Genomic DNA, 13993 nt, shown 5'->3' with positions numbered 1-13993 from the left:
AAATACAATTCTTTTTTTAAATTTCATTAAAAAACAGCAGGAAATAGTTTTGCAGATTTCTACAGAATAAATGTCAGTTAGTCTTTGCAACTCTGTTTAATGGTACTACTTGAAATAATCCTTTATGAATGGTTCATTTGTTATCGCCTTTATCAGTGCTCAATAAATTATTAATTATTTAGATATTAACAAACATCTGTGAAAATCACTGTGAAAAAGGATAATGGTGTCCTCTAACATTAACAGATACTCGTGTGTCTTTTACTTTCCAATAAGTCACTAAGACTGAAACTATAAATGTTAATAAGCTTTATATAAATGGATTTTGGTTCAGATGCTCTGCAGCTCTTTTGCAGATGGTGAGTGGTCAAATGTCGCTGCAATATCTTTCATCGAGGACCACAGAGACTTTTGTAGTGTAACTGTATATTTTATCTTCTCAGATCAAATTAATATATAGATTTTATTTTGTATTTATCATAGAAAGTTCCACATGAGGTGAATTGCCATAAAGTGCAAGTGAAATAATTCTATGACACCGATTTAATGCCAGCCGCATACAAGTATCCCAAGGACGAGCTTTCATTATACATGATTTCTGAGAGAGGCACTACTGCTTTGATGCCAGCTTCCAGTGTAAAGTCATTGCTGACTGTGAGAGCACCTCCACTCACTCTCATCTTCATCACAGAGCTCAGACGCTCGGAGGAGGAAGATGAAGAGGAGGTAGGCAGTGTCTTATCAGAGCCTCTTTTCTACAAACTCTCCCTGTGGCTCTCACCTTTGATCTGACGTAAAGCAGACAGAAGCAGGGAAAGAGGGAAGAAGTCACAGCCGACAAGGGAAGAGAAAAAGGAGGGTTGGGTATCATTAGCAGGAGATTGAAAGAGTTCCTCAGCCTGACGTCAGAGAGCTAAACCTGGGGCTCTGCTCCGACCTGCTGTCGTACATCAGAGTTAAATGGGTGCCTCCGCTCAGGGCACAACAGGATGTGGCTGAAGAGGAGAAATGAGAGTGGGAAATGGCTTTTTGACACAGTTGAGACTCTAACTCTCCACATACAGCTAAAGATCTGTCTGCAGATGCAGAGGGAGGCTCCCTGATGAATGAATCTGAAACTCACTTCTCATCCAGTACAGTATTTCACGGCGGACTGCAGTCGTTCATGAATGGTGTTTTATTATTTGTTCAAAATTTAAATTCCTGCCAAGATCTTGACAAAAACATCCTAAAAGAAAAAGCTCAATTTCATCGTGATGCTCCTTTCTAACATGTAGTAACAACCACTGTCTTACAAAGCAAAGAAAATCAAGTCCACAGAGTGGATGAAAAGGTAAACCAATGGAACAAGAAGGCAAGCTTGAAGGTCAGGCTTCAATTAAAGCTTTCATGTTTACAGTCAATACAAACTGTTTGAACTGGAGCAGATCTAAGAGCAGTGGAGTGTCAAAGATACTGTGAAATGGCATTACCTTTTTTTACTCATCACGCTTCAAAACATACAGATATAAATGGTTTCATTTATAGCATTCAGTTTCTTTGTGATGGAGACAAAGGCTGAGATACAAAACAGAAGAGCTAACTGCACAAAGAGAGAGAAAGAAAAAGAGCATCTTAAGAGAGAAAGCAAATCTTCTTCATAACTATTGTATATTTACTATTAAAGTGAATATTAAGTGATATGAATATTTCTCACTTTACAGGGAAAAATCAGTTAGTAAGAATTAGATATATTAGAATTAGATGAGAAGATTGATATCACTCTCATGTCTCTACAGGGCCAGCCACTGGAATAAGCAGTCTATGCAGCTGTTTCACATTCAATGTGACTTTCTATGTTGCTAGCTCCTCACACTTTCTATGGTGTTGAGTTGACTGACTCAGTCAGGGGCTGCCAACCCTTACGCAATGACCATGAGAACCACGCAAATTAACTCTTTCCACGTCCTGTATTACCCTACAGATTTGTCGCTTTCCTCCTGATGCTCTGAAGAATTCACTGCTATACAGTGTTGTTGCTTCTGTATTGTTATTTTGAGATTTGGTTTGTAAATTTTGTCAACACTGAAGCGGAAAATCTACTGTTACACAGTGTGGTCTGGAGTATATCTGTAAAAGCGGCTTAATACAGTGACTGTTCAGGCAGCATCTCTACCTTACTTTTCACACAGTGTTACTGTTTGTAGCTTCTTGGTAACATAAGAGAATTGATGTGAATTGATTTGTCTGTCTATATTATGTGCGTGTGCTCAGTTAGTAGCAGTGTGTGTGAGTTGTTAATTGCACTAAGAGTGTTTTGGGGCCACAAACTAAATTTTGGTGCTACAAAAAGTCTAGGGCCGGCCCTGTGTCTTTACACTAAAAAGCCAGCTTATCTTATCTTAACGTAAACACCTAGTCTGGCTCTGTCAATAGCTTAACATATCCTCCTACAGGCTCATTTGCTGAACCTGTACACAAACCAAAGTGTAAAAATGAGGTTATGGGTCAGACATTTTCTTGGCCGTCCACTGCACCCTACCAAGAAATGTTGCAATACATCTTGCCAAGTTCACACTTCAGTGTTCTATGTACTCAGACATTAGTTACAGCGCACGCCACATAACTGCAACATTCCTGATTTGATTTTGGCTGTGAACCTGTGTCACCTGTCACACCACTCCATCCACCTCTCTCTCTTCTTGTTTTCTCTCTGCATTTTTTCTGTCAACTTTCTAACAAGAAATATGGTATCGAAACAAAACAGCTCAGATAATCGGACTCATCAGGATTGTGTGGATGTGGTTTGACCAGATCCACTTGACAATGATTTGAGTAGCCCGATGACATTTATGAAGCCCACATCATCCGGTCATCAGATTTGGACTGATTGAATATTGCTCACTTTTGATAGGTCAGGTGATAGTAATTAAGATATATATCCAGTGGCAGCTGGCTAATAGAGGGCGGTAGGCTGCCACCCTNAAAAAATTAAAAATAATAATATTAAATCATTCATATTTTCAATATTTGTGTGTTTAAATAATGGAATACATCCATTAATATGTGCAAAATATGATAGGAAATCAACTGCGCAGCAATATGCTGACCCTTGTCTGTCTTGTATGTCTCAGCTGCTCCGGGGCGTCTTTTATTTTGAAAGACTTTTGTCTTGTGTATGAGTGTTTGCCTGTCCGTCTGTCTGTGGACCAGGTGGAGCCTACCAATCAGAGCAGAGCAAGCAGCGGCTCCTGTGACATGTGACACCACTGAGAGAGAGAAAAACATCTGAAAGTACCCCTTGGCTTTTTGGCCAAACCGTAATTCCTATCATTGAACCAACTTCACTGTGAGCATCCTGAGCTCTTCCTGAACGTCTACATATATATTTTATGTAGCTAAAGTTAGGAAATGGGACTTTTAGAGCGATGAAAAGATACTGTTACCTCTGCTTTCCTCCTGAAATTTACCATACAGACATCAGCGTGATACCAGTCTAACTCTGCAAGAAAGTGAATAGCATATTTACTACTGTCGGTGTCATGACCAATGGAGCGATTGGCTGGATGTTGGATGAACTGAGACAGGGATCGATTGCATCTCCCTGGTTACACGGATGTAGAGTCTGTTTTGTTTTTTTACACTGATTTTTTTGAGATGTTGAATTTTTTTACATGTTGAATTTTGAAAAACAGAATTTTTTAAGACATTGTTTTTTTACACAGAATTTATTTTGACACTGAAAAAAAAAATCAGAGGCAAAAAAAAACACTTGATCGAAAATTCAATGTTTTTTAAAATTCAAAGTCTGATTTGATGCTGAAAAAATTCAGTATTAGAAATTCATATTCAAACTCCGATGGCACAGAAATACTTCCATAAGAGTCTCCTGCTTCATGTGTGAAACAACGACTCTACTCACACACACTGTGAGTTACCGTGGTTACGGGAATGCCCTGAAACTTTGTCATGATTCTCAAAAGGTTTGTGATTAGTATGACCGTACAAAATCACCGAATACTGAAAAGTTATGTGCATGATTGATTGCTGGAGTATAACTTGAAACAAACTAAAAGTTTGATTTCAGAGACTGAAAGTTACAGTGAAAAGACAAAAAATAAAAGTGTGAATAGAACAGCTGTTCCAAGCATCCTCCTGTAAAACACTGTTGGTCAAGTATACATGATGTCTTCATTAGAGAACATGGTTATGTGTGGAGTGGTGCTGAACTCTTAGGCATTGTGTCATTTCTTTAGCAGATATCAAGTAGCGTAAGTCAAATTATGTAGATCAGGGATGTCCAAAGTATGGCCCGGGGTCCAATCACGGCCCGCGGTCAGATTCCATGCAGCCCGAAGTTTCATTTTCAGAATATGTTATTTATGGCCTGCTAGGATTGTCAGATACTGTATAGCTGGAAGATTTGGCTTTTTTGGTTGACATAATGAAGCATTTAAACCTTTAAGGACATAACTGCTGGTGTTACTGTATATATCTGTAGATATGACACATAATATTATTTTCTGAATGATCTTGTGAAAAACAAGAGGTATACATTTTAAACTTAAATGTTAATAGACTTTGCATTACTCATAATAAGTCATGTTTAGAATGAACATGAGGTTCAGATTTGTATCAACTTCATGCAAGTTTAACGTGTTCATACAATTTATTCTTTGTTATCTGACTCCAGATGTGAAAGAAAGGAAGAACTGGTTTTTAGATTTGTTCATGCCTGATTGGCTTAGATTTGGTTACATTTTCATAAAAAAAAAGATAATTGTGACAATTAAAATACAATTGTTACAAAACATTTATATGTAACATTTTTAAAATGTTAGTATTGCCNAATTGTGACAATTAAAATACAATTGTTACAAAACATTTATATATAACTCAAGAATATAAAAACAAACGCTCTGTGAGGTCTCCTCCAGGTCAAGACTTTTTTTTGAATAATGGTCCTTTAACAATGTGACATATAAGGAAAAACGATGGGTATCGTATAACAGGAGCAGATGGAGGCTCAATGTCCTTAGGGAGCGTCTGAGTGAGCAAAGCCAGTTTATTGCTGGAAATCTGAGGAGTAACAAAACACTGAAATAAAACATGGACTCAGTTCTGTAAAAGTCTTATCCTCTCTCTAGGTGCCAGCTTTGTCTCAGTTGTGCACCTCTTCTGTATTTTACAAGAAACTACATGGCATCATTCCTCACTTTAATGACAAAGTCTTTTAATCATTTATTTTTGGTTTGCGGTGCATTTTTTGGACCGCTACATTGTCTTTGAGTCCAGGTATGAGCAGCGTCTGTAGTTTTTCAAACAAATCACTTTTGAAAGCAACCAATCATCTTCCTCTTCCGCCCACATCCGCCTCCCCATTCCCACCATGACAAACAACCCATGGTAATCACCCCCCCTACTCCTTGTTTCGGAGGACGATTGCATTTCACCAGCAAAGAACCAGATGACAAACGACCACGCAGCCCAGTCAGAGCAGCAGTGTGTGATGGAGAAAGCAGATGAGGGTGTGGGGCTGACTTGTCTTCACCTGTCCAAGGTGACCTTTCATGGATGGGTGTGTGATTCACAATTTACATCCGCTTCAATGAGTAGACCGCTGGTGCCACAGAGAAGCAATCTCACACTATCTCGGCTCCCCAAAACCGGCGCTAGGCCGGCTGATGGGTCTCTGTGCGCCCCTGACCGTGGTTCAGAGAGCCTGATAAGTGTGATGTTATTTCCAGGGCCTATTTCACATTGACAGCACCATGTGTCCTTCACTTATCTGTTCTCGTGGAGGACAAAGGCCTCAGAGAGAAACATGACGGTACAGCGGAGATGAGGAGGGCTGGAACAGGATCTTAAAGAATGAAGAAGTGTCTGGCAGCATCAGCATCTCTCCATCCTTATCTTTCCTGTTCTCATTTTCACTCATCAGACAAGCTGTTCTACAAAAACACACATTTCTCTCTAGCTGCCTATCCAATTTGCTTTATTTCAGAGAGCTCCTCAGCAATTAATGTTACTAATTAGTGTACCACTTCTCAGATCTGCAGATCCCTCTGTGGTCTTCTAGATGCACCCAAACTGGCTGTAAGAGAGGCTCGGGTGGCAGTCTTATTAAGATACAGATACACTGATTTTTAAATTGTCTTCTTGTTGTGCCCCACAGAAAGATTTATTTCCACACGTGTTCATTAGTGTTTTAATTGCTCTCACGTAAAGGTTAACAGTGACGTAGAGAGGCTCATTTTATAATATAGAAGTGAGTGGGACATGAGGACGAAACAATGTTCAGTGGTTAAAAGTACATTTACTCAAGTACAGTAGAGTACCAAATCACAATTCCAGTTTGTGTCTGTAATAAGACACACTACATAATTAATCTTTACCATTTTTAATGTCTGTATTTTTACTCATTGCATTTTACTATATTTTTAATTAAGTAGTTTTACAGTGTAATATCATTATCATGATAATCATAATATCAGTTCTCACAACACACAGATTAGAAAAACGCATCAAAACCAGAGCAGCAAGTCAGGTCAAGTGTTTTTATTGTCATTTCAACCATATACACAGTATACAGTAAAACCAGACAGTGTTTCGCCAAGGACCAGGGTGCTACATGAATCATAAAACATAGTGCAGACAGGACTACATTAAAGTGCACACACATCCATCTGTTATCTGTAACCACTTATCTTCATCAGGGTCACAGTGGAGCTGGAGCCTATCCCAGCAGACTTTGGGCTAGAGGCAGGGTACACCATGGAGAAGTCGCCAGCTCATCACAGGTCACATAGAGACAAACCATGCACAGGAAGAATGTGCAAACTCCACACATAAAGGCCTGACTTTTACATGCTAATAAGCTCCATAAACGCAGGATTCAATTCCTATAATACAACTCTGTACCATCTTTTGTTAGCCCCACCCTGCCTGGTAAATGCCCACATCTTTAAAATTCAATGTAAGTCTATAACACAGGATTTCTAGAAGATAGATAAGATAATCCTTTTTAGACTCTAGAAACTTCCTTTCAGGGCCTCAGAAGATGTTAGTACTCCTCCTGATGAGTAAACTGAACTTCATGTGTCCCTTTAAATAAAGGTTGAATACTTCATTCACCACTGTATATAGGTTATATATGATTTAATGTGATGAGACCTTTTCTTTTCTTTCTCAAAGCAGTGCTGAGGTGGCTGCAGCACCCTCGTAAAATCAGGCATAATAAAACCCATCAGTTAAACTTACAATGACTTTCTCCTTTTTTATACTGTGCATATGCCTTGTGCACTACTATTCGTGGTCGAGGTTTGACTGCTTTTACTTATTGTTATTGTTGTATCTATCACACATGAGCATTGAGGTGTTTTAGGGAGTTTAGTGCGTCCCACTGAATCAAAGTGACTGATCAAAGATGTCAGGACACATGATCAGACAGGCCCAGAGACTTCAACTCAGCCAGCTACAGCTAGATCACATAAGGTAACTGCAATTACTGTATAGAAACGTATATAGGCTATTACAGATCTCAGTATGAAATATATCTATTAACTGGAGTTGCTCTGATTTTCTGAGGTATAAAAGTACTGTACCCGCCTGGCCTCGCTTTTCCATTTACAGCTGTCACTCTATTAACACTAGACAGTGACAGGTGTCTTATATGAACAGATACATTGCTGATTAAATTAACTTCAGTAGATCTGCATTTTTTGTTTTATATATATATAGCAATAAATGCCACTCAGCATTTTGTATGATATTAAATAGACTAAGTTTCTCCCCTGACTTCCAACGTCCATCTTGTCCATTTCTGTATCTTATAATCACTTTGAGTCACAGTGCTGCCCAGATTTTAGTTTGTCTCCAACTCCACGCAGACTACCTGAGCAGCTCGTACTCTGTCTAGTATTGTTTCTTTAGAAGAGTGAAAAGAGAGGAGGAAACTCTGTGTGATACAGTCTGACTGAGAGAGCTGCTGCCCTGTAGATTGCTTTTGATAGACAGGAAGTGAACACAAAACACCATAATGAATATTTGTGCCTGTCCTGATCTCCTGCAATATCCTTGGCACTGACATCAAACATGATAATAATGACGATGATGATATTAGTTTTATTCTTATTATCAACTACATTTCCTCAATGCCCCGCTGCTCCTTCCGCTTTTTGTTGCCGTGGTGATGAGTCCTGGCAGTAATTGGTGGTATGACAGGACTACTAGAGACAGACAGGGGGATTCACCAGGCTCAGATGTAAAAGAGGAGCTTGAACATTGTGGCTATGAGGATGCCTGTACTGGATCCTCAACTTCTAATTAAGCCGGTTGTCTGTGTGAGCTGGTGGGTCAGACTAATGGTGTCTGATCCAGCACAGAGCTGCTGAAGGCCAGCCAGAAGCCACTAACAGATCCTCCTTTTGCTTTCCTGAATAAAGAGCCACATTTTGAGCAAATAAATCTTTCATACATTCTCCTTTGGCACAAGAGACTTTTATCTTAGTCCAATTTGCATTTTTGTCACCAAAGCAATTTACATTTTTATAGAATAATTAATGAACAAGAAAGTCATTTACATTTTCTTGCTCACCACTACATTGTCTAGAGCATATCTGATGTGGAGAGACCAGCATTTGGAAACGTGTGGGAGTGTTTGTGAGCACCAGAGAGAGGTCTGAGTGTGCAGAAAGAAAACCAAACAGCTACATGATTGTTTTAAAGCAAAAAAATGTTGAGTAGAATACGCTGTCATAATCAAACAGGGACAAGAGAGCGAGGGCTTTCAGGTGCAAATTGAGGCCAAAGTGTGTTTCACTTCAGCTGGCCCTCACATCAAATACACAGAAGCAGGCTTCTAGAGCAGATTATACCATTTAAACAGCACAGAAGAAAACAATTCACACAAGAAGCATTCATATTTCCTAGCCTGCAATGATGAAAGAGAATAATTCATCACGATTTTGCCTCTGGTCAATGACCCAATTCTGTCAATAGCTTATTACATTTTCTGAAGCATTATGTAGACATTGTTAGGAAGGACGTACTGGTAAAAGGCAGAATTATTTCCTCATTGAAGCCACATCAGTCTTTAAAATGTTGTTAACAGAAGAAAGGTGCATGGGCAGCTGAGTGATTGACAAGTGGGGAAGATTTTCTGTGAGGAAGAGAGAGGTGTCTTCAGGGTAGGAGACACAATAAGAGCAACACCTCTAAAATAATTATGTGCTATGTTACAAGGTGTACCTAATGTATTTTTTTTTAATTTGAATTTAAATGAAGGTACTTCTTGAAGGTACTTCTTGCATGTCTGTGTAGATAGAAATATATACATACATACATACATACATAGAAATATCAGCTTTGACACTGTGGATTAAACAACTGCACAACTATTACAGGCAGATACAATATGTTATATATCTAAATGGATATATTTAGAGATAATAATATGATTTATATATGTTTGAAGTGTGGTTGAACAAATTCAACAACATTTGGAACAAATGTATGCATTAAACAAAAAGTTATAAAACTGACGTGTCCAGTCCTGTCAGTGAGAAAGATCAGTCCTGGTTTAGTGCAACTTGCATAAACATATTTTTTTAGGATTGACAGGATTGACTCTGAACTCTGTGATTTGGCTCACAGACACCTCAGCTTGAAAACCATCTATGCCAAAATGGACCAGGTGTTTGTCCACTCGTCCTAATATTTAAACTTTTATTAGAACTCTGCAAAATTGAGATTAACTGCAGCTGCGTCCTGAGCTGTAATTGTAATCAGATTTGCTGTTTGTGATAAAGTGTTGGATCCAAAACAAAAAGAGAGGAGGGTAAAGGGAGGGGATGGGAGGTGACTGTGTCCTCTTCAGCATCAGATACAGCAGCCAGGTGATACACACTGTGTTACAAAACCCCTGCTGCTGCAGCACAGTGGAGGCACATGTTTATTGATGTCTGACTGCCCAAGAGTGCACAATATGGCTGAGAGGAACAAACACCAACATACAGAAAGCTCTCCGAGCAGAGAACAGATGAACAAACAAGGATTACAGACCGTTGGGTTCATCTCGCACACATTTTCATCAGCTGACAATAAATAAAACATGCAAAATATAGTTTTTTATTGATTCTTTGTACTAGTTCTTTATTTATTGTGTTATATATATCATGTATTGAAGTGATATGCAACAAAGGGTTAACTTTACCTAGTGCCTATGGGTAGAAAAGTACCGAGCAGAAGGGTTGTTTTAATCTAGTCACATGAGTAATATGAAAGTGACACTGAGTCAAAACAGTTATGTTGGTGCTTTACTAACTCTGTGGTTTTAAGTGTAGAGATGCAGTCTTTTCTGTTTACCCACAGTACGTCACTATGTGTAACCATAGTAACTAGTCATGTATATGCCACCCAGAGGAGTTGATTTCATAACTGAATAAACAAAAGACAAGTAAAGAATGACATTTGTCTGAAATTTGTCCCTGCTTTCTTGCAGACTGAACACAGAAATCTGTGTGTAAGATGTGACAACATCAAGGTGTTTTATCATGAATTGTGTGTGTTTTGAGACTATTCTTATATCTTATGGGGAGTGTTTTGGACAGAATTTGGACCAGTGGGACAAATCTTGGTGGGGGAAGTTAGAGAGCAGCACTTCACCTCATCACCACTGCTGAGGTGCTCTTGAGTAAGGCACTTAAGCCCCTGTTGGCCCAGTGTTGCTCCTGTACTCAGTGGCAGTCATCCACCCTGAGCTGTGAATGTACTCTGGTTACATAAAGGTTTAGATGTTAATCGTTCCTGCATGTAATGTAGATTAACTTCTGATCTTTTAGCTCTATCACTCAGATGAAACAATGGTCACTAGTGTGACCTTTGTCACCTGAAATCACATCCAGTTTCTCAGTTTATTATGGCCTTTAGGGACCTCAAAGCATAGCGTAGCAGAATGTCAGAGAATATTATGCAGATGTCTTACTTACGGCTCATATGGAGGGCTGTAGCTGAGTTCATTTATTCTATTTGTTCTGCAACACAGTATGTTTTATGAACTTGGTGGTGTTTCACAGTTAATTAATGTTTAATTGAGTGATTTTATTTTTTTGTTACACCATATTTTAATTTGGCTTTTGAGCCATCAAAATAAATACACATATAAATGATTCACTTATCCAACAGAGGATTATTCCTGTCAGTGTAGAAAGGGTTTTTTTAAATTTAGTTTAATCTAATTTAATTTAACCTTTAACTTACAGATCACATAAACATGAAAAACTATTTTTAAAGATCCTAGTATGATGGTAACTTAACTTGATGATGGTCATGTCTCAACTCAAAGCTTGATAAGCATGTCCATGATGGTGTCACAGGTTGCCTCATTCATTTTCTCATGGTGGAGACAGATGGAGTGACCAACAGGGACAGTCAGACTAAGACGATGTTTGTTTTCAAATCACTTAAATTCCTTTCATTGAGAAACTTTTATTGTGTGTGTGTGTGTGTGTGTGTGTGTGTGTGTGTGTGTGTGTGTGTGCGTGTGTGTGTGTTAGGACTGCTGATTGGAAGATTTGTGATGAACTCGGAGCTTCTGTCTGCGCACGGAGGCTCTCCGCTCGCTCACCACCACTCCTCTGTGATTTCGTGCTCACACCTGAAGTGACAGAGAGGGGAGTGGAGCTCCGAGCTGTGATGAAAGCAGCGCACAGTGCTGCTTCTCGTGTAAAGCGTTTGCAGGGCACATTTTGGAGAACAAGTCAGAGGGGAAACATCGAAAAGGAGAGGGGATGCGCGCATGTAACAGGCTTTGGACGTTTCCATTTATACAAGTGATGCTGGGGATTGAATCTCTCCACCGGGAGATGCGTTTTTAAAAAATAAAATCACCGCTGACTGGCATCTTTGAAACATTGCACGGCTCCTCCGTCGCCTGCGGATCGTCACAGCACCATGCGAGCAGGAGAGACGCGCCCTGTGCCATGCTGAACGACTCTCCGACTCTCCTGCTGGCTCTGACCGCTGTGGCCGGACTTCTACAGCGATGCCAAAGCTGGAGCGACGAAGACCTCCTCCTGCCGCCCATCAACTCCTCCAACAGGTTCTTGGCCAACCTGGAGGTGGACGTGCGCTTCTCCAAGAGGTCTGTGGAGGAGAGCGAAGCCTCGCCCGACGCCTCCTCCCTACAGACTCTGTCCCAGTGCAACGTGAGCGTCCAGAGACTCCTGCCCACCTCTCTGGTGGCCCGATGGGACAGCAGCTTCGGCTTCCAGTGTGATGTGCTCATCTACACCACCAACAACCACGGAAGGGCTTTTTTCTCCGCGTCTTTCAACAGGGCGATCTCTCCAGTCGTCATCGAGCATCTCGGGGTCACCGGGGGTCAGCAGGAGTTGAGGCTGTGCGTGGGATGCGGGATGTCCCGGTATAGGAAGTTTGGGCAGGGCAGGGCGAGGGGCCAACAGACCGGGGATCAGGTCACTTTCTGCTGCGTGGATTTCAGCCTCGATGAGCTGAAGGGGGACAAAAGTTGGAGGCTGAACAGAAAGCCCATCGAGTCGACACTTGTGGCTTGTTTCATGACTTTGGTCATCATTGTGTGGAGTGTTGCTGCTCTCATATGGCCAGTCCCGATCATTGCAGGATTTCTGCCCAATGGGATGGAGCAGAGGAGACCGAGATAATTGAGATAATCTTTATTATAATTAGCCTGTGCTGCCTATACTATAATTGTAGCCATTCAACTGTTCACCTGAATGAATGATTGCCAAGCTCTGGAGAACTTTTTGATGAAATGATTTAGTTTTGGGGTGTTTATAACCCTTATTAGATCGCCTCCTCATTAGGACAACCAAGGTAAAGTATGATGGATTATACCATAGCCAATAGTAATCTATACTGGGACCAACACCAATGTGTTTTGTATACCCTCGTAGGCCTTCCTATAGATTATGTCAGCGTAAACTGTGCAAACTTTTCTCTTTAAGCAGTGTTTGTATAGTTTTTAATCTTTCTAGAAAGTTTTTGCCTTATCACATGTGTAGGACTTTTGCACTGAAAACTTTAAAGTGTGCCGTCACATACAGTATACACACACACACACACACACACACACATATATACATACACATATATATAACCTATAGTCAAAGTAAATGTAATACATTTTTTTCCAGTACAAACAATAGATGTTGTTTATGACTGACTGAGAGGGTTTCAATATTTATATTGTTAGATTTATAATGTCAAGTTCAATATACGTGCTTATTTGTATTCATGTTACAACCGTTTCAAATGAAATAAAATTGATTATAGGCTATAACTCAGATCCTCTCCGGCCTGTTCTCTGTAGCCTAAATCAATTTCATTCAAACAAGTGAACACAGCCAATGAAGCAAACACGAAGTAATTATAGTAGTTGCCAGTTTATTACTATTAGTTTAACCTGATGCAGCAATAAGTCCCCCTTTAATAAAGCTTATATCATTCAACTGCATGATCATTTTAAAGGAGGTAGCTTGAGCTTCTGTTTAATCATAGTGCATTATCCAGAGATGTGGTTGTTATTTAGCCTGATGGACATAATAATAGACCCTATGATGTATTATAATTCAACCAGCCTCCAAAATGATCCTACAAATGTGATCAGAAAACACAAGTTATGAGCATAAGGGCTCATCTGTATCCATCACATCTCAGTTTGTTATTATGATGAGCAGGTTTGTTTAATAGATTGTCTCCTGGCACTGATTTTCTTATTATTACATAGTAAATTAAATATTTGGCTATATCACCTAATACAAGTACACACGCTGCTTTATTCTACGGTGGATATGTGAAATTATTACCAGTCCTTTAGTATCAAAGTACTCATTTTGAGCAGCATTTTAATGTTGCTGCAGGAAATGCTACATACTTTATATACTGAGATCATCAGACTGCAAACTGCAAAATCTGTGTTATCTATCAGGTTAGATGACCTTCCTGTCCCTGCTCTCTATTTTATTCTCAGTGG

The 13993-nt window shown here is 39.7% G+C and overlaps 1 protein-coding gene across 1 annotated transcript; it reads left to right on the top strand.

The window, feature by feature from the left end:
• The first annotated feature begins 11541 nt into the window (after positions 1 to 11541).
• Positions 11542 to 13400, top strand: tmem158 (transmembrane protein 158). Its single transcript, XM_010754992.3, has one exon. It carries the CDS (start codon positions 11961 to 11963, stop codon positions 12660 to 12662), a length of 702 nt encoding a protein of 233 aa, XP_010753294.1. The 5' UTR covers positions 11542 to 11960; the 3' UTR covers positions 12663 to 13400.
• Positions 13401 to 13993: the final 593 nt, after the last annotated feature.

The sequence above is a fragment of the Larimichthys crocea genome, chromosome XIII (assembly GCF_000972845.2).
Source record: "Larimichthys crocea isolate SSNF chromosome XIII, L_crocea_2.0, whole genome shotgun sequence".
Classification (NCBI taxonomy): Eukaryota; Metazoa; Chordata; class Actinopteri; family Sciaenidae; genus Larimichthys; species Larimichthys crocea.
The sequence above is the reverse complement of the archived record's forward strand: the minus strand, read 5'-3'. Positions and strand labels throughout refer to the sequence as shown.